This window comes from Eurosta solidaginis, chromosome 3, assembly GCF_040869045.1.
Source record: "Eurosta solidaginis isolate ZX-2024a chromosome 3, ASM4086904v1, whole genome shotgun sequence".
Taxonomy (NCBI): Eukaryota; Metazoa; Arthropoda; class Insecta; order Diptera; family Tephritidae; genus Eurosta; species Eurosta solidaginis.
This window is the reverse complement of record NC_090321.1, coordinates 258,451,615-258,471,421: the sequence shown is the minus strand read 5'-3', so window position 1 is coordinate 258,471,421 and position 19,807 is coordinate 258,451,615. Positions and strand designations below refer to the sequence as shown.

General features: G+C 36.9%; 3 protein-coding genes across 5 annotated transcripts in view; 1 reads left to right on the top strand and 2 right to left on the bottom strand.

The window, feature by feature from the left end:
* The window catches only part of LOC137247104 (electron transfer flavoprotein beta subunit lysine methyltransferase-like), a 174,691-nt gene that overhangs the window by 110,646 nt on the left and 44,238 nt on the right, over positions 1–19,807 (bottom strand). The gene's annotated exons all lie outside the window — the stretch shown is intronic.
* Positions 815–19,807, top strand: part of LOC137247105 (uncharacterized) — a 63,493-nt gene continuing 44,500 nt past the window's right edge. The window contains exon 1 of one of the 2 annotated variants that reach the window (XM_067778177.1): positions 815–891. The gene's annotated coding sequence lies outside the window, so the exon portion shown is untranslated. The remainder of the gene's footprint in view (positions 892–19,807) is intronic. The other variant, XM_067778179.1, reaches the window with a different exon arrangement.
* Positions 14,405–17,370, bottom strand: Gadd45 (Growth arrest and DNA damage-inducible 45). Its single transcript, XM_067776101.1, has one exon. The coding sequence runs from the start codon at positions 16,716–16,718 to the stop codon at positions 16,170–16,172; it is 549 nt and encodes a 182-aa protein (XP_067632202.1). The 5' UTR covers positions 16,719–17,370; the 3' UTR covers positions 14,405–16,169.

Genomic DNA, 19,807 nt, shown 5'->3' with positions numbered 1-19,807 from the left:
ACTGTTTGCGTATAATGCCCGACGCATTGTCTTTCACTGGGACTAAATAGTTCATTTAAGTCACCTGCCATCCAAAACTCTTGTCTGTGTAACGGGCTTAACGGTTTCTGTCATTGCAAACACATGAGCCTCAATTTGTACACTTATATACTTTAGACAGTAAACATATGAAGTTTTTCCGGTTTTTCGTCCATACCCTTTTTGTTATAAGAGATTTTATTTTTTCCATTAAACTGGGCAGAATTACATATAATTTTCAAAAAAATATAATGTTGCATGATGTTGCCCGGAAAATCCTTAAGTAGAGCTAATATTAGAAGTGTTTTTTTACACGTATATACATCTACGTTTGCGGGTAAAAAAAAATGCTTATCCTCACTTAGATGTTGTTTAGGAGACCCATCTAGGGGCAGTGGTTAAATAACTAGCTACATAAAGGGTTGTGCCGAAAAGCGGAGATACACACCGCTGTTGGTCATAGTGTATAACCTATAGCCGAATCGGTTGTGGTGCATAGTTGACACATACCATTTGTAGAGGTAATACATAGAGGTAGTGTAGAGATGAAACATAGACACACATTTCACTTGCATCTGAGTAGAATGCGTATTGAAATTTAGGAGTACTAATTTTCTGCGCAGCAACTTCAGAAGTGTAGTTAAAGTTTAACGCTTAGCAGTCCATAAAAGGTTTAAGCGTATATGTATATAGATGTTAAAGCAACTGAGTAATTGTTGCATTAGTCGTTTGTACACTTTCTTTTGACGCTGACTGTACATTTGTCTGTCAGCTGTTTGTCGTGTGCTCGATATTTATTTAGTCAACTAGCCGGTGAAATAATACATAAGTGCAAATGTTGAATGTTGAAGGCAGAGAAATTAATGTGGATAGGTGGGTTTTGGTTAAAGTTAAATTTTATTTTATTATTAGACTATGCTGCTATGTTTTGAAGATGATTTTGCGCAAAAAGTGAGAAATCAGCTGTTGAAAATGAAATGCTGTAGGAATGCGGTGAAATCAAAGATTTTGTTTAGTCATCATCACATAATCTTTGGAGAATCTACATATTTTAGTACTTGTGTATGTAAATTTAGGATGGTCGCTTGTTATCTGCAAGTCATGCTGTTGGAAACCGTTCCACGGCCTACAATACGATGGCTGTAAAAGCGACAAAAATACCTAACTGAAGTCTATTCGATATAAAAGCTGCGACCATTTTTTAAGATAAGGTGAAGTGTTGTAAGAGTGTGAGTGTAAAGCATTGCCTAGGAGTGCTAAGCACATATTGGATCATGTTTATTTGCCCTGGTTTAAGTAGATCCGAGGTAGTATGTATAATTGTGTAAAACTGTATATCCGCACATATTACACCATTCGACAAAAATCAAATATATATTTTTTTTTGTTATAGGAAAATAGTGCGTTGGATTGTGTTTTTTTGCATAAAATATTTAGGTATGTAATTACTGGTATTCTCTGACTTTAGAAGGCGATGAATATATTCCACCTTCCACCAACCATGGATTTGGGTTCTGAAAAGGACGATAGTTTGTATGGGCTATATACTATATATACGACCGACCTCTACAATTCAGTTAGATAACAATATATGTAATATACATATGCATTCGGTGAAATTTGAATTAAGCTGCTTAAATGGGGCAGAAATTACGAAAAGCTTCTTATCAGAGCAATTGATTGCATGGGATATATGCGATATATACGACCGATCTCTGCGACTCTTTCAGATGAAAGCATATTGTGAAATTTGTGCTTTTTATCTGATAAATTGTGGAAGATATGACAAAAAAACCTCTTCCGGAAGATGAGTTGTATCAGGGATTTATGGTCCGATCCGATCGGTTCCGACAAATTTCTATTCGGAGACCATAATATACCCGATGACCAAATTTTATCAAGATATCTTGAAAATCGAAGGACTAGTTTGCATTCAAACAGACGAATATACGGACATGGCTAAATAAACTCAGATCGTCATCCTGATCATTTCGGTGTACTTTAGGTGGGCATATCTCTTCTTCCTAAAGAACTTACACTTTAGAGATTCGAGTCAAGCTTAATATACCATTTCATTTTTAGGAAGGGGTAATGCCACCTATATAAATAAGAAGTACACCAATGCGTTCTTTATTGCATTTAAATAAAATGGTTTTTATTAAAAAAAGAAAAACCGGATGGCGTGTTATAAATTTGTTATCGAAGTAATAACGGGTTTTTGTCAATGAGTTATCGGTTTATTATCGGCGGGTTACGAGCGTACTATACATTTAATATCGAGGAGTTATCTATCGGTTATCAAAATACGAGCGTATTATCCATTTCATATCGAGGAGTTATCTATCTGTTATCGAAATGTTATAAATTTGGAGTCGATAACAAAGGTAATGAATGAATTATTAATTTTTATGGCCCAGTTGCGGGTTTGTTATCGAAAAGTTATCAATTTACTATCGGAAAATTTTTGATTATCTGTCAAAAATATATCACTTTTTTATCGAAAAACCATCTATAAGTAATCCGACAGTAATCGATTTGTTATTAGAGATTTTGGGTCAGGGTATAATTTTACAAACTGATAACTACACGATAGTAAATCGTCTTCGATAAAAGGCCGACAATAAACAATAACTTGTCGACGAAGCTTTTACAAAAAGGCCGAAATTATTTTTTCTGGTAAAGTTACCTCTGTTGTGGTTTAACTTCAACCCCCTGGGCGAAGATGGGATTGCTGGCCAGTGGCGACAAAACGAAGTATACAAAGAGTCAACGCATTTGCGCCTTGGCAACCACGCCACTGTTGGCAGCCATAATTTCGAAATAGTAAGACTTCATTTCCTTGGAAACCAGCATTAACATAAAAAACAATACTAGTTGTGCCAATAAACGCTACTTTGGACTAGGTAGGCAATTGAAAGGTAAAGTCCTCTCTCGGCAAACGAAAATCATGCTCTACAAGTCAGTTGTCGTATCCTGCTATATGGTGCAGAAGCATGAGCCATGCCAACATCAGATGAAACGGCTCTGGGAGTATTCGAAAGATTTACGGACCTCCACCCGACGGCGGTTACCGAAGAAGATTTAATGATGAGCTGAACGAGCTCGACATCAACATAGTTCAGCGAAATGAAACACAGCGGCTACGCTGGCTAGACCATGTTATGCGAATGAAAGATGATGCTTCGACTAAGAAGTATTTCTATCAAAGCCCGCCTATGGAAGCAGAAGAAGAGGGCGGCCCTATTTCGCTGGAAGGACCAGATGGAAAACGATTTATACTGCTTTGGCCTGACCAATTGGCGTCAGTTGGAACAAGGAAGAAGCTACTGGCGCGGCTTGTTGGGCGGCCATAACCGTTTAAACGGTTTAGCGCCAATAAAATAAGTAAGTAAGTTTTTTAGGCATATACCTTTATGTTTGCACATCCAAATTCACGTGTATTTTGTACCCACGCCTACTTTTCCTTTTTTTTGCTTCGCTAGTAAATATGTTACTCATACGCCACGGCATCCTATCTACCGTGTAAGTTTTGATAAGTAAATTTTTAATATATTTTATAAAAACTCAGATTAATTTTATAAAAACTCAGATTAATTTAAAAAACTAAATTTCAATTTAAACAAAATTCCTGTTTCAACCAAAGTATTTAAAATCAGCCCCATCTCCTATGCAGAACAATAATTCAAAATAAATAAACAAATGTAAGGCGCGATAACCTCCGAAGAGATCTAAGGCCGAGCTTCTCTTCCAATTTGCGTCGTGCTCCTCTTGATTTTCCCTACAAATTGGCCGGACAGGACCTACATGTTTTATACCGATTCCGAACGGCATCTGCAAGGCAGATGAGTATTCACTAAGAGCTTTTCATGGCAGAAATACGCCGGGAGCGCTTGCCAAACACTGCTGAGGGGCAACCCCGCTTGGAAAAATTGTATTCTAATTGAAAACCCTTATTTCTAAAATGTTGATGTTGCTTTGCCTGGAGTGTGAACCCAGGGCATACGCTGTGGTAGGCGGAGAACGCTACCATCACACCACGGTGGCCGCCGAAGAACAATAATTGGGGAATAGGAATTTCGAATTTTCGAAGTCAGCTGTTTTGCGAATTGAAATTTTGTTGCGCATTTCTATTTTTGTTTAAGAAATTGAAAAGTTTAATTATTGCTTGCTATTTGTTTAAAATTTAGAAATAAAATATAAACTATACACAATATTACATGTATATACATCTACGTTTGCGGGTAAAAAAACGCTTATCATCACTTAGATAATGTTTAGAAGACCATCTAGCGGCAGTGGTTAAATAACTAGCTACATAACGGGTTGTACCGAATAGCGGAGACACACACCTCTGTTGGCCATAGTGTATAACCTATAACTGAATCGGTTGCGGTGAATAGTGAACACACATGATTTGGAGAGGTAAAACATAGACACACATTTCACTTGCATCTGAGTATAATGCGTATTGAAATTTGGGAGTACTAATTTTCTGCGCAGCAAATTCAAGAAGTGTAGATAAAGTTTAACGCTTAGCGGTCCACACAAAGTTTAAGTGTATATGTATATAGATGTAAAAAAAAAACACAGCTATTGCATTTCAATGGTATTGACTGAATTTAGTAATGAATTGGTGCGATTGCGATGAATTTGTCTGCTACCAATAGTAAAAGTAAAAAGTAAAGCAATTTTCTGGTCGCCAAGCCGAGCGGAATTCTTCTTTTGTCATATGCCAAAATCTATGTAAGCGTTCTTAAAAAGTCCTTGTGGATGGCGGCATCAAATTTACTAAGAGCCTTCCGTTGTTTATATACTTTTCGACTTAAGTAAAGGGTATTGTGGTAGAATATTAATGCGTTTTAGCACAAGTTCGTACAAATTAGTATTTTTTCGTAAAAGAAAAAATTTACTTAAACTATTTTCATGCTTTACCGTTAATATAACAAGTGAAAAAACTCCTAAAAAATCACAAAGAAATCTCTCTTTCAATCGCATGCATAATACCTACTTTTCTCCATTCACTGGTTTTCGTATTTTCGAACATTGTTCAGTGTAGTGAAAAAACTCGCAAGGAATTTTTGATTTTAAATGCAGTCGCTGGTTAGAAGTGGCGTGGGCATGCCCATGCTTATAATTCCCCCTTTTTGGCTTTTTATTTCTCTTTGGCTTCCTTACCGTCTCATAAAGAAAAATATATATTTGTAGCACGGTGTCATACACGCTTTAGACACATGGATAGGTATTTTGCAAAATGTTTTGCCGCTAAGCAAATCCGATCCGATGCCAGAATGAATCAGTGACTTTGTGTCGTAATAATGCACATACAACAACAAAACAAATTAAATCATTAGCTTAAAGCTTATAAGTACATATGTATGTATTTGTATAATGTCGTTTATTTATATTTGTTTTTGCTTTTGCATGTAGATTCTTAATTTCAGTTTATTATTTACTTTTTGATTTTTTCTTGCTTTTAATTTTCAGAAATCGGCCGTTTTGCTGATAGGAATTCAAAATGAGGCGGGTTTTTTTAATACAATATTGACAAACACGATATACAAATGAACATACTTAATTATTAAAACTTTTGCTAGATATTGTTTGTTTTTATATTTTTGGAATTGTCAATAACGATTTTCTGGTTTTTTGTTGTTTGAAAAAAAAAAAAAATTGGGTTTTAGTTAAGTTCTGCTTTGCATCTCATTTCTGGCGGCTGAGCAATGTGACGCACGTTTAGTCTACCGTGATAAAAAAAATTGCTATGGGCAATATAAAAAAAAAAAAGATTAAAAAGTTTTTTTTTGTGGCAAAACCCCGAGTTATGAGATGTGAAGTTAAAAAGTTTAAACGAACTGCGGCTAGCCCGGGGAAATACACTCAGCTTGTATACATTTAATGATAATAAAAATGCGTTCGAACATAAAAATGTATAACATATTGTAACGAATTTGCTGCAAATCCTCTTATTTGCAATCCTCTGTTCGAATCACTAAACTGTTGAATAAATAACTCCAATATTGAACAATGGAAAAATGGCCTTTATTAAAGTACTTCACAATAACACTTATACTTTGCTACTCGCTGGCTTAATAACCAAACTGATTGATAACTCAAATGAAACTCTACTATTGGCCGCCAGATCGCGTGCTTAATCAAACTGATTGATAGCTCAACTCAAACTGAATTACAGCGCCTCTACATCTGTTGCCTTTTATACCCTTTGGTTTCCTCATTCGCATTTTTCCAGAATGTACTAGCATTGTCCATGAGCTCTCAAACTTCTCAGCTATAACTAAAATTGCACAATTGTATACATCTTTTAGGCGCTTCCAGAATCTACTAGTCCAGTAGCTCTCAAACTTCTCAGATATATGCATGTGTTTGCGCATTGACTCTCCGCTGCTCGTATTCGTACATATGTGTAGACGCAATTATTTATTCGTTTATGTAGATACATAAAGATTGAATTATTGATGTGAATGTTTGTAGTTTACAGTCACTCGCGCGCACATAGGCGTATAAGTAAATAAATCTGTGTGTGACATTCGATTTCACTACGTACTGGATCATAAGTTGGATACTGTTTTGCTGTATGTCCAGATTAGGTTGAACTGGTCGGTCCATGAGGACCACATAGACTGCATTAGTCCGTACTGTTGTCAGAAGTTTATTTTAACGACCAAACTGAAAAGCCCTATCAAAAGCCAGGATCTATGTTATAAAATAACTCCGTCCTCTTGGCAAATAGTAAAAGCCTTCTAGGACTTAAGCCGCTTTCTGCTTCTAGATCTGACAGCTGTATTACTCCTAATAGCTGGAGTCTTAGCCTCGCAAGCGCAGGGCACCTGCTCGATCGTTTCCTCCTCCAACCCGCACTTCGTACATATGCTATCACTGACCAAGTCTAATTTAAAGGCATGTGACACCAGAAGGCAGTGTGCAGTCAGAATATCCGTCTAAGGTAGTAAGACGTACACATAATCTTCGACAATTTACAGCCCCGCACATGAACACACGCCTTTCCTGCTTGGTCAAACATGTGCACTTCTCGCCTTCTCTTAATTTCGCCCAATCTAATTTGGACGTCTACGCAGCAAGCTTCAAAGGATGCGCCCTTTTCAGCTAGTGCTAGCTATGTGAGATTATTGCCTTAATTGGTGCTGGGCTGTCAATATAGAAGTTAACACGGTTGCAGTTTAAGATATTCTCTTCCAGTGTTTCTGCTGCTTTGGTGAAGGCTAATACTTCCGCTTGGAAAACGCTACAGTGATCTGATAGCTTGTAGGATCTGTTTATTTCCGGATCAGCACAGTATACCGCAGACCCTACTCCTTCCACTACTTTCGAACCATCTGTGCACACATGTATCGCCTCATTCGCCATTTCTCTATTGTGTCCTTAAGATCGCCCTCGAAGCGCAGATAGGGAATCAGGTAGTCTGTTCGTCCTTCAATTGATGACTATACTTCACAGGATATCCAGATTAAGTTCATAAAATCTTCAAGCCTTGCAGAACAGGACTGTTTTATTGGCAGCAAGAACATCTAACAAATAAAAGCCCAATGGCACTTTCATCCTATTACGCCATGTGCCTATTAAATGAAATAAATGTAAGGCGCGATAGCCTCCGAAGAGATCTAAGGCCAAGCTTCTCTTCCAATTTGCGTCGTGCTCCTCTTGATTTTCCCTACAAATTGGCCGGACGGGACCTACATTTTATGCCGACTCCGAGCGGCATCTGCAAGGCAGATGAGTTTTCACTGAGAGCTTTTCATGGCAGAAATACACCCGGAGCGCTTGCCAAACACTGCCGAGGGGCGACCCCGCTTAGAAAAATTTTCTTCTAATTGAAAAATCTTATTTCTAAAATTTTGATGTTACTTTGCCCGGGTTGTGAACCCAGGGCCTACTGTGTGGTAGGCGGAGCATGCTACCATCACACCTAGTAGGTCCCGTCCGGCCAATTTGTAGGAAAAATTAAAAAGGAGCACGACGCAAATTGGAAGAGAAGCTCGGCCTAAAATCTCTTCGGAGGTTATCGCGCCTTACATTTATTTTTTTTTGGAAGGCAATAGAACAGGGTGTGGGCAAGTAACTTTATTCCACTTCGAAAGTGCCTTGCAGCTGCCGTTTGAAGTCGACATGTGGCATTCTGTCAATTTACCAAATCTAGAGAGAAAAAGAACGGGCTCTCCCTCTTTTCTCAAGTAAACAAGTGTACTAGCAGGTGCCATCACTGGACATTGTGCTATGATCTGACAGCGGCGTATACCAACAAGATCGATATGCTGCACCTGCCGACTCACTACTTTCACTGTGAAGAGGAGCTGATAATTGGATTACTTTTAAGCTCACTTGAGAGAAAAGAGAGTCAGTAACAAGTGCTCTTATTATCGGGAACGATTTGATATCGTCGAGTTATCGGTTTTTTATTGATTTCTTATCGGCTTGTAGATTTTAAATTGTCGGGTTAAAGATTTTAAATTTATCGGTATCTGTTTCATAACAAACCGATGAGTCGTCGATATAAACTCGGAAACTTTTTGATAAAAAAATCGATGAGTTTTCAATAATCCAACGATTAATTCTATAACAGATGGTTGAGATGACTAAAACAAATCGATAAATTTTTGATAACATATCGATCAATATTCGATAACTTTTCAATGATAGTTTAAAAAAATTTTGATTACAAACGATGAACGAACAACATTTAGATAACCCGTGGATGAATGGACAACATGCCCATAACCTCATCGGTTACAAGCAGAAAACTTATCGATAACAAAGCACTTTGACAACCAATTAAGACACGCCATCCGGTTTCGGCTTTGACTTCTAATCTTTCCTTTCCTCTCTCCTTCTTTTCTTTTTCCCGTTCCGTTCCTCTCCTTACGCCTAGACTACACACTACGCTTACATTCTGTATTCGCCCATGCAGCATATCACTTCTCTCACTTCGCTTTTCTTTGATGAGCTCCGATGTCTCTGGTGCCATAAATCAAGTGCCTTGTTTCTGCATCAAAGTTGTAAACTTGAATAGGAAATCAGCGATTGCGGTGCATATGAAAAGACACTCTGGCTGAGGGTTAGAATTAAGCACAAAAGTTTGCAGGTTTCCTCCTCGAAATTATGTACGATTTGATAGGCTTTGATACCTTTCCAGCAAGATGGAAAGTTAATGCATTTTGGAAGGTTTTTCCGTCATGCGTTGACCTAAAATACAAACCGATTTGAGCCATCTTCAGTGTAAGTTTTTTATTCTTACTTCCACAGCACGACCACCTAATTTTGAAATCTTATTAAAAAATGCCGTGCATTACCAGATTGAGCCTTCAATTTTAACTGAATTAGGTCAATAAAGAAATAATAAAAAAACTGTCAACCTTAAATGTAAACTTGAGTGTCGCAACAATTCATCAAATCAACGCCTACGTGCGCCGTTTACTACAAGAGCCGCCAATCCATTCATTGCAAATGCACAATAGCCCGCCCACCCCGCATAACCCAAAAACACAGAACGGAAACATGTGAGTCTATAATATATATGTACATAAGATAATACAAACACGTGAATGTTGACCCAAAGTAGTACAAATTTACATTTATGTAATAATGAATAGCAAATATATAGAATTAAATCGGCGGATGAATTAGGGCACTGGAGCAGAATCGGAGTACGATTTCATCAGTTTAGAATAATTTGGAGTAAGAAGGTGAACCATTGCCAATTCAATTCACATCGTAAAGGAATGAATTAAAAAAGTTCACATTCTTTCGCAATTGACAATGTAATTTCTACGAAAATGAAAAACCGATGTTGCAAATTTGATGGTCAAAACAGAATGAGAATTTTTGTGCCCACTTTTTATACTCAGCTGAGCAGAGCTCACAGAGTATATTAGTTTTGTTCGCATAACGGTACCCTGTAACGGCATAAACTAATCGAGATAGATATAGACTTCTACATATCAAAATTATCTGGGCGAAAAAAGAAATTCATTTAGCCATGTCCGTCCGTCCGTAAACACGATAACTTGAGTAAATTTTGAGGTATCTTAATGAAATTTGATATGTAAGTTCCTGGGCACTCATCTCAGATCGATATTAAAAATGAACGAAATCGGACTATAACCACGCCCACTTTTCCGATATCGAAAATTTCGAAAAACCGAAAAAGTGCAATAATTCACGGATAAAACGATGAAACTTGGTAGGTGGGTTGACCTTATGACGCAGAATAGAAAATTAGCAAAAGTTTGGACAATGGGTGTGGCAATGCCCATTTTTAAAAGAAAGTAATTTAAAAGTTTTGCAAGCTGTAATTTGGCACTCGTTGAAGATATCATGATGAAATTTAGCAGGAACGTTACCCCTATTACTCTATGTGTTCTCAATACGAATTAGCAAAATCGGATGACGAACACGCCCAAAAAAAAATTTTTTTTTTAAGTCAAATTTTAACAAAAATTTAATATCTTTACAGTATATAAGTAAATTATGTCAACATTCAACGCCAGTAATGATATGGTGCAACAAAATACAAAAAGAAAAGAAAATTTCAAAATGGGAGTGGCTCCACCCTTTTTCATTTAATTTGTCTAGAATACTTTTAATGTCATAAGTCGAACAAAAATTTACCAATCCTTGTGAAATTTGGTAAGGGCATAGCTACTATGACGATAACTGTTTATACACAGTCGACCGTCTGTCCTTCCGCTCGGCCGTTAACACGATAACTTGAGCAAAAATCGATATATCTTTACTAAACTTAGATCACGTACTTATCTGAACTCACTTTATCTTGGTATTAAAAATGGGCGAAATGCGACTATAACCACGCCCACTTTTTCGATATCGAAAATTTCGAAAAATGAAAAAAATGCCATAATTCCAAATACGAAAGAAGGGATGAAACATGGTGATTGGATTGGTTTTTTGATGCAAAATATAACTCTAGAAAAAACTTTGTAAAATGGGTGTGACACCTACCATACTAAGTAGAAGAAAATGAAAAGTTCTGCAGGGCGAAACAAAAGCCCTTGCAATCATGGCAGGAATACTGTTCGTGGTATTACATATATAAATAAATTAGCGATACCCGACAGATGATGTTCTGGGTCACCCTGGTCCACATTTTGGTCGATATCTCGAAAACGCCTTCACATATACAACTAAGGGCCACTCTCTTTTAAACCCCTCATTAATACCTTTAATTTGATACATATATCGTAAAAACACATTCAAGAGTCACCCCTGGGCCACCTTTATGGCGATATCTCGAAAAGGCTTCCACCACTCCATTTTAAAATACTCTTTAATACCTTCCGTTTGATACCCATGCCATACAAACACATTCCAGGGTTACCCTAGGTTCATTTTCCTAAATGGTGATTTTCCCTCCACCTCCTTTTTGTCTCCAAAGCTCTCAGCTGAGTATGTAATGTTCGGTTACACCCGAACTTAGCCTTCCTTAACTGTTTTCACTAGAGGTACACGAAACCACGCGCCTAACAAAGTACCTGAACTGCTTTTAACTTTTTTTGAATTAGTTTGTTTGTTTTAATGGTGTGCAATTTATGCTTATTATTAAGAATTGATGAGCTTAACACGGGCTCATAATAATTGAATATTCAATTATTATTTTTTTCTAAGAGAAACTGAAAAGAAAGATAGAAATATTTCCGGGCATGTTGCGATGGTACCATTTCGAAAACCGCCACGAATTCATCATCCAGCAATTTTTTGAATTGTTTAATTTTTGGTTCGAAAGAAAGCGTACTCTCTACTAAACTTCTGTTCAGTACTATTTCCAGGATAGTTTGGGAGATCGTCTCTCAAAACGTATTTCCCGAAAGTTCCAAACTTATTAAAAACGGAAAAGAGTCTGAAGCTTTTTAAAGTAATTTGCTATTACATTAAGAAAGTTTCCGGGTATTTAGAGTTATTGAGAGAGAAGAACTCCACCTCTAAACTTTGCACTCTTTAAGTACTAAGCGATATATGGCTAGAGTTTATTCTCACCAAATAATTAGGTGTCATATTTCCCGTATGATAGGCAACAAAGCCAGTATAGTTGAGACAGTCTAAGACAGAGGTCTACGTTCACAATTGAACTCCCATTGCTTTTGCAAAAAGGGGATCACGTATGGTCTAAGCATATTTTGGAGTGCGGTAACTGGTCTTAATGCAGCTGTTGGGTCACTTCTAACCTAAACTCTCCTGCACTTTAGTCTTCTTCAAGGCTCCAGATACTTTATCGAATTTTGAAGTGGGAAAAAGCTATTCTGGATTATGAGCACACGATATTCAAGAGGTTGTTAAGCGTAATACAATGCTTTATAACTTCACAGCTGCGTCACCCCAATGTTCAATCTCACCTACTTGAGGCGAATCATGTCATAAATATGAACTTGGGGGTGTGGTGCGGGGTGATCTAGAAGGTTCAACGTGATCATATTAAAGCATTTTCGAGGTGGTAGGGCTAGTATCTTAAAGTCGCTTGCTAACGGTATGAACCTCAAAACCTCCGAGAAGTGTCTTTACAGATACAAAAGAAGATAGGTACCCATATAATACCTTTGTGTGAATGCAGATGCACTGCATGAAACAAGTGGGGTTAAAATTTCAAGACTTGGACATCTAAATGTGAGTTGTTTTGGTAATAAAGAAAGACGTACTATACTTTGAGGAATACTCAGCATCGTCTTTGTCAGGTACTGACATTGTTTTGCGATTTTTTGTGACCCTCCACTGCAGTCATTATCGCGACTATGTTTGCTTGCATCAATTCTTACAACCTCACAGGTAAGTCAGCCTTCTCTTCGTCGAGAGGAGAGGAAAGATAAGAAACAACCAGCAGGGGATGTTTTGTTTCTTTTTTCCTTTGCTTCTGTGGACAACAATCTAAGAAAAACTGTGACACATGCGCAGGCTATCACATCGCTGTAGATAAACTGAAATGACATACGAGTTTAAGGAAGTTTTCCTTAAGTGTGGTTAAAGAGCGCGTAATCAATTCCCCCGTTACGGGTCGCAAATATCGGCTCGGCACATTTCTTTGGAAAGAAGAATGTGTGCGTAGGATCGCTTACCGCTTGTACGAACAAATTGGGTTAGCATCCGGTATGTGACACAGGTCGAATATTTCGTGCGGATCATGAGAGTGTCTTTAGTAAAAAATCATGTGGGTTACTCATTTCCGAGTACACGGACATTAGGGATCTGAATAAGTTCCACTAGTCGGAGTATGGATATACGGAATATTTATGCGCTTGATTTAAGTCGGTGAAGATGACCAATCCTGTAATGTGAAAGTGCCATTTAGCCTTTTTCAACACCACTCACCCGTACCCTTGGGCCACCAATCGGGAGTTAGTGGATGCTCAATAGGAGATAGTTCCGTCTGCGATGTTTGCTTAGAAAGTTTAAAGCTGGTATCGCACGAAATCGGGTCTTCCTTAGAGTTTGCCTCAACCTATTAAGCCGTGGAACAGCAGAAAGTCAGATAGGTCTCAAGACACCCCAAGCAGATTATGCAGGCACTTACATAAATGGCAGGCACTTACATAAAACCAATGAAACGCTGACTGTTGCCAATATCCAGCAGTTATCCGCCTATGAGGTGATAGCTACTATTGGAGAAGAAAGAAATTTCAATTTGGAAAAATTAAACAATAGTGGAAATAGAACAACGGGGTACGAGACATATATTGAGGGGTTAGGAGACTTACAATGTAGCCGCGGCATGTATGCCTGTCGTAAGAGGAGACTAAAATACCAAATTGATTCAAGGGATTGTGTAGCGCAACCGTGTCAAGGGTTTGCCAGCGCAATATATAGCTTCACCAACCCAATTGTCAACCTCACCTATCCGTAGCGAATACTGTTTCTTCAACAGCCGAGGCTCTGGTGACCCAAAGTTCCTCAGGGACCTAGGGGGTGGGAGGGCGGTACGGTAAGCTTTCAGGTGGTCATACCAAATCGTTCGCGGGATGTTCGAGCTAGTCCTTTAATGGTGCTGTTGCCGGAACGTACCGGATCTGTAACTGGCAAAGGACCATCAACATCGATAACACTCCCCAAGGCCTTCGGTATGTGTATGATACATTCATATTTTTAAGAAGATTCGCTTTATGTAGGTTGACAATTGGGTTGGAGGAAGTTGTGAAGTTTTAAAGCTTTGTATAACGCCTTACAATCACTTGAATCTCGCTTGATACTGTTTACTTCGGACATTCAAACATTTGGGGGTTGTTAAACGAACAACGAGCAGATAAATAGAGCGCCGTGCGAGGGGGTGGGGGTAGTTCGAGAATAGAGTGGGCAATGTGGCTAGTTAATAATCACTTAAGTCATTTGTTCCACCAAGTTAAAAGTAAATATGTTTTTTGTTTAAATGCAATTTGTTTTTATTTTATTTTTTTTTTTGAAATTCATAAATATTTTGCAAACAATTTTTTGTTGTTTTTTTTTTCTATTTTCATTCTTTGTATAATTTTGTTTCAAAATTGTTTCGTCTTAAAACTAAATACAAATGGTTTTTGTTTTATACCATTATTTAATGGTTTTTAACATTTAAATCTACATTTTTTTAATACTTTTAGTTTAAAATTAACTACAAATGCTGCTTTGTTCATTCTTAGTACTCTTTGCTGATTTACACAATTTTTTTTTTTTTATTTATTTTTAACAAATTTAAATTGTCATGCAACAAAAAAAAAAAAAAAACAAACAAAAAAGCTAACATAACAAATAAGAATTATTAAACAAACATTTTTAAGTTTTTAGTATTTTTTAGAATATTTAATATGTTTTTTAAAATTTGTTTTTTTTTGTTTGCTGTATAATTTTCCGATTGAAATAAAGTTTTGTTATTTTCAGATTTTCTTTTCTTCGAAATTGTTTGTTATATTTTAAATTAAAAAAATATGTATTATATAAATACAATATATAGCACTATTTTTTCATTTAACGTTTTTAAGCTTCAAATAATTTAAAACAATTACTCAATTTCAGCTTTTAAATCAAGGTAAACATCTTTCATATTGAAATGTTTCAAGTGTTCTGACTGAAATAGCGAATGCTCGCTAAAAATTATGAGTTTGCATAAATGTCTACTACGCTCATATTTTTTCTATTTTAATTAATAGACTATAAAGCGTTATTATAGAAATTACAATTTGTTTTTGTTTACATACCAGTAGTGATATAACAAGCGTACATACTATCCATACAAGCACATATTTCAGTCAATATAAAATAGCATTCAATAAACCGAACAGCTGTCTACATCAGTTGTTGTTGCTACTACAATCGCCTTCTTTGTTGTTGATGTTTTGTTGTTGCTGATCTTAATCTGACTTCCTTGTCGCACGCTTTTACGCACAACACTTTCGCGCTGATTATTGACTAAGCTTCGCTTCGCTGTTTGTTGTTGCTAACAATTACTACGGCAGCGGCAACAACAAGGTCAGAGGTTTGGGTGGGAGAGATGCTGCTAATGTTGGGTTTGTGTGCGTTTAATTTTTGCGGTTTGTTGTTGTTTGCGCTCATTTGTGTTTGTTGTTGCATCTGCTGGTGAAGTGTTTGACCATTTGACAGCTACCTGGTTGCTGACGCACAGTGTGTTTGTTTGTTAACGAAATTATTGGATATTAATTTTGTATACTTTTTATTGTTGATATGATTAATTTGAGTGTTATTCCAATGGCGCCGGGTAGACGATATCGATTCCGTTGCTAGTAGCGTGATTATACAATAAATTGTATTCGATACTTGAGCTTCGCTTCACTTATTGACTAGGCGCATCAGCAGTTGCTGTATCCTCATCTCCACCTTATTTTTTTTAACTTACGTCATCCTTATTGCCTTCCGTTGCTTCTTAACCAGTTTCTCAAAGTTTTCTTTTCCCATTTACCTTTTTTGTTTCATCAATTTTTCATCTCATTACGAACGCTTCAATGCCGGCTTTATTGTTCCAGACATCAGTCACGATCTTCAACTTTCTTGCTCAAGCCAAAAATATGTTTATTAAAAATGTTACCATCAGAGTTTTTTTTATTTTTAATCATAAATCGCTTACAAGCGTTGAATGCTTCTCGTATTCAATATAAATCAATTTGATATTCCTTAAATAGAACGTCCGACTTTCACACGACTGGCAGCTCAACAATAGGATGTTTGGGCGCATCCCAAAATGCTTCACAATAGTCGACTAGCACAGATTCTTGTTTATTCAGCAGCTCCTCAACATTGCTATCATCACCGCCGGACCATGGCTTTTGCACTAGACAACAAGTTTCAATTTCGGTTTTACCCAAAATACGGCTAAGTTTCGTGGGGCAATCCACTTTGATGACATAAATGTCATGCTCATAACAAAATGCTTCCAACAGCACTTCCTGCATGTGTGTGGCGGCATCACCATTTTTCGGCACAGCCATTATACAGAAAAGTGTACCCTCTGGATTTTTGGAGAGCACTTGTATGGCGGCGCTTAGACCCACAATGACACGTGACTCCGTTTGTGCATTCAGCAGCGCTGATTTAATGATACGTCCAATTTTGCTGAATTCCATTTGTTTTTGTTTTGTTGAATTCTTAAGATTTTGTATATCTTCAAGATGTTGCTCCAATTTTAGGTTCAAACCTTCGAGGTTTTGGCGGTAATGCTGAATGTGTGCCTCGTTCACAACCATTTTGTATGGAAAGATGGTTTGTTGCGCGTATGGAGGAATTTTTAAGCTTTTGTTGGCGCTAGCGCCTAAGAGTTCAATAGCGGAGGTGGTGGTGGTGGTGGCGTTAGAGGTGTGCGCGTTTAGCTTGCTGGCACTTGGTAACGCTGCTTGCGGTTTTGCCGCGCGCCTTGACAGATACTTCAATTTAGTTAACGTTTTTACTTTGCTTGTTAGCAGCGTTTGCTGCCACTTTTTTTTTGTATAAAAGTTCGCCAACACTTGATTTTGCTAGCTGTGGTAAAGTGTTCTTTGATTACTCTCTTTTTTGTTTTTCTGTTTGTCTTTTTTATGGGGTATCTTTTTTTTTTATTAATTTGTAGCTTTGCTTTAACTAAAATGTCTGTGTCAATTTGTCTTATCTTGCTTTTAGCACAATTTGTAATGAAATTCTGTTTTTTTTTTTATCTCAAATTTCCTTTGGTTTTTTTACACTTGGTAATAGATAACTTACTTCTTGTTTTACTTTGTAGTTACGCGTTTATTAAGATATGCAATTTATTTCGCTTCAAGCGCTCTTTTCACTTGCTTCAATTTTGATTTTTAATTTCACAATGAATGCTCTGAAACATTTGTGCAGTTGCTTTTATACCTGTTCTCTCGGTAGCGTTTGCGATTTCATTGTATTTCATCAGAATGGATATGAATAGCTTCCAACTCATTTTGTACTACCGCTACTCGTATAGGCGCTCTCGCCTTCGCTCACAAACAACGTTGGTGAATAGGCGCATTCGCCGCCAAGCATACGGTGCTTTTTGGTTGTGTGCGCGCTCTTTCATTCTCAATGGCGCGCACAGCCATTGCTGCCACCTTGGATTAGTTGTACCAGAAATTATCATTTTGTTTGTCATATTCACATTATTCTAAACCGAGAAGGGAAAGGTAAAAAGGGGGTTAATTCGGCTCAACAGCTGGAGCCTTTCTTACAGTTTATGTTACTTACGAAGCTGAAATTCATTCTTGAATATTTGTTGTGCTTGATAAAGTTCGTCAAACCTCGGTCTTTATAACAATCTAGGACGAAATCAATATTTTCTCGAAAGCTTAGAAAATAAATTTGACAGTGAAAAAGTCTCTCTCTACCGAAACGAGTACTGAACTTGTGTAAAAAGTGCTTTGATTTGCGAGATGGTTCTGTGAAAGATATCTACATTATTAGTTCAAACATCCGATTTCATTCACGGATCATATTACAGACTTTAAAAAATGTTTATCATCAGCTGTTGATGCAAAATTAAACATTTGATGCCCTCTTAAACTTTTTAATTGTCTTAGGATTAAAAACTCTTCGAAAAGGTGTGAAAATGCATCGGAAAGCGTAGGAGAAAAATTTAAAAATGTTGTTCTTGCTTTAATTCTATCGGCTAGCTAGCATATAAATGATTCATAACTTGGAAAAGGAAACTAATCAGAATGGCCGAAAGATGGCTCAATACTGAAACTGGTTCGTCTTTAAGCCAAGACGTAAACAAACTCCATGGCAGATTGCATTGGAATACAATTTTCGAGTATATTATAAGATAAGGAATGGAAATCCAGGAGCTGCGTTTTATCCATGGTAGCATAATGAAAACTGCCTTTGTGAGTACCAAATAATTTTGGCGCCCTCGAAGTGCTAATGTCAACAACTTTCAAAACTGTGAAGTATGATAGTGCCACAGTACGATTACCTTACACCTCTTTACCAGATTTCAAGTTCTTTCTAAACTTGAGACAAACTGTAACGTTCGATTTCAAGGTCTCAAAAAAGTTAATGATTAATGAAAAGAACTTATTCGGAAACCATTCTGTCTTCATGTCCTGACTAGCGATGTCAAGTTTTCAGCTTCTAGGGGAGCATGGTTGTTTCTAGACAGCAATTAGCTGGCCGAGTCCTAGAAAACTTCCTCCAGTTTATGTTCAGAAAGTAACAATTTTTATTCAGATTACAATTCAAATTCAGAATTTCTAATTTAAGTTCAGATATTCAAATTCAGAAAGAAATATTGGATTTCTACATAGGGCACAGTTATTTTATAACACAGGTTCTGGCATCTAATTAGGTTTCGTCGACGAACGAATTCTGGTAACGCTATTTACATATTCAGTTTATGTAAGATCTTTATTGGTCGGATTGTTCCACCTGAAATAATGAATGATAAGGTTCTACAGTTTTCAAATTCCTTCTATCCCTTAACCGATATTGTGATTGTGAATAAGTGAAAAGTGCTCATACCACCTCTGACCTCGCATATTTTGAACCGTTCTTAGCCTTTTTAATAGCAAAATTCCCTACTTTATGAATTACACTGAATTCGCGCCCAGGATTAAGTATACACAATTTTTGGATATCAGAAATGGACAGTGACTTAAGATAGTTCTCTCTACATTGCTGGAAATTTTAAAATCGTTTAGCACTCTTTTATGTACCTACTGGGTATTTCTACAAATAATTTTGGTCCTGTTGAAAGTAGCGTGGCAGCCTTGTTAGTATTCTTTGAATTGGCAGCAGTAGTTGCTGGGGTTTTTTCGTACGCTCCACATTGTTTTTGAGCATATTTTTTTTTGCTTCTCTTCTCATAGTAATTGTGGGGCTCATTCGTATAAAATTTCCAAGAATTCGCAAAATTAAACGTGAAAAAGGTGAAAATCCAAAATTTGATATTAAATTTTGCGTGCATGATCACGCGTAAAAACCTGCTCTACTTTATTGAATTATTTTTTGTTATTTTGTAGCAAGATTTGTTTTTTTCAAATTTTAGTTGTTAAAACCAGGGATGCACCTTAACGTTAAGCTAATCGTTTATCAAAAAATTTCCACCGTTTCCGTTGAAACACTTCGAAATATTATCAATAAAGAAATTATCAAGATAAATTGTATTTCGTTTTTAACCGAAATGAAAAGCTTTCGTTAACGTTAAAAACGTTAACAAAAACGTGATACTTTATGTTTGAATTGTGCTGGCAATGCTATAGCCATGGTGAAGCCGTAAGGTGGTAACAGCCAGCGGACATAGACACGAACTCCATGTAATTTGTTTGTGTAATTCGTTGGTGGTAATGTCAAAAATACT

Bases quoted from the DNA above. Each gene is read 5' to 3' on its own strand.
- Gadd45 (XM_067776101.1), bottom strand. From the start codon at position 16,718: ATGGTTGTGAACGAGGCACACATTCAGCATTACCGCCAAAACCTCGAA.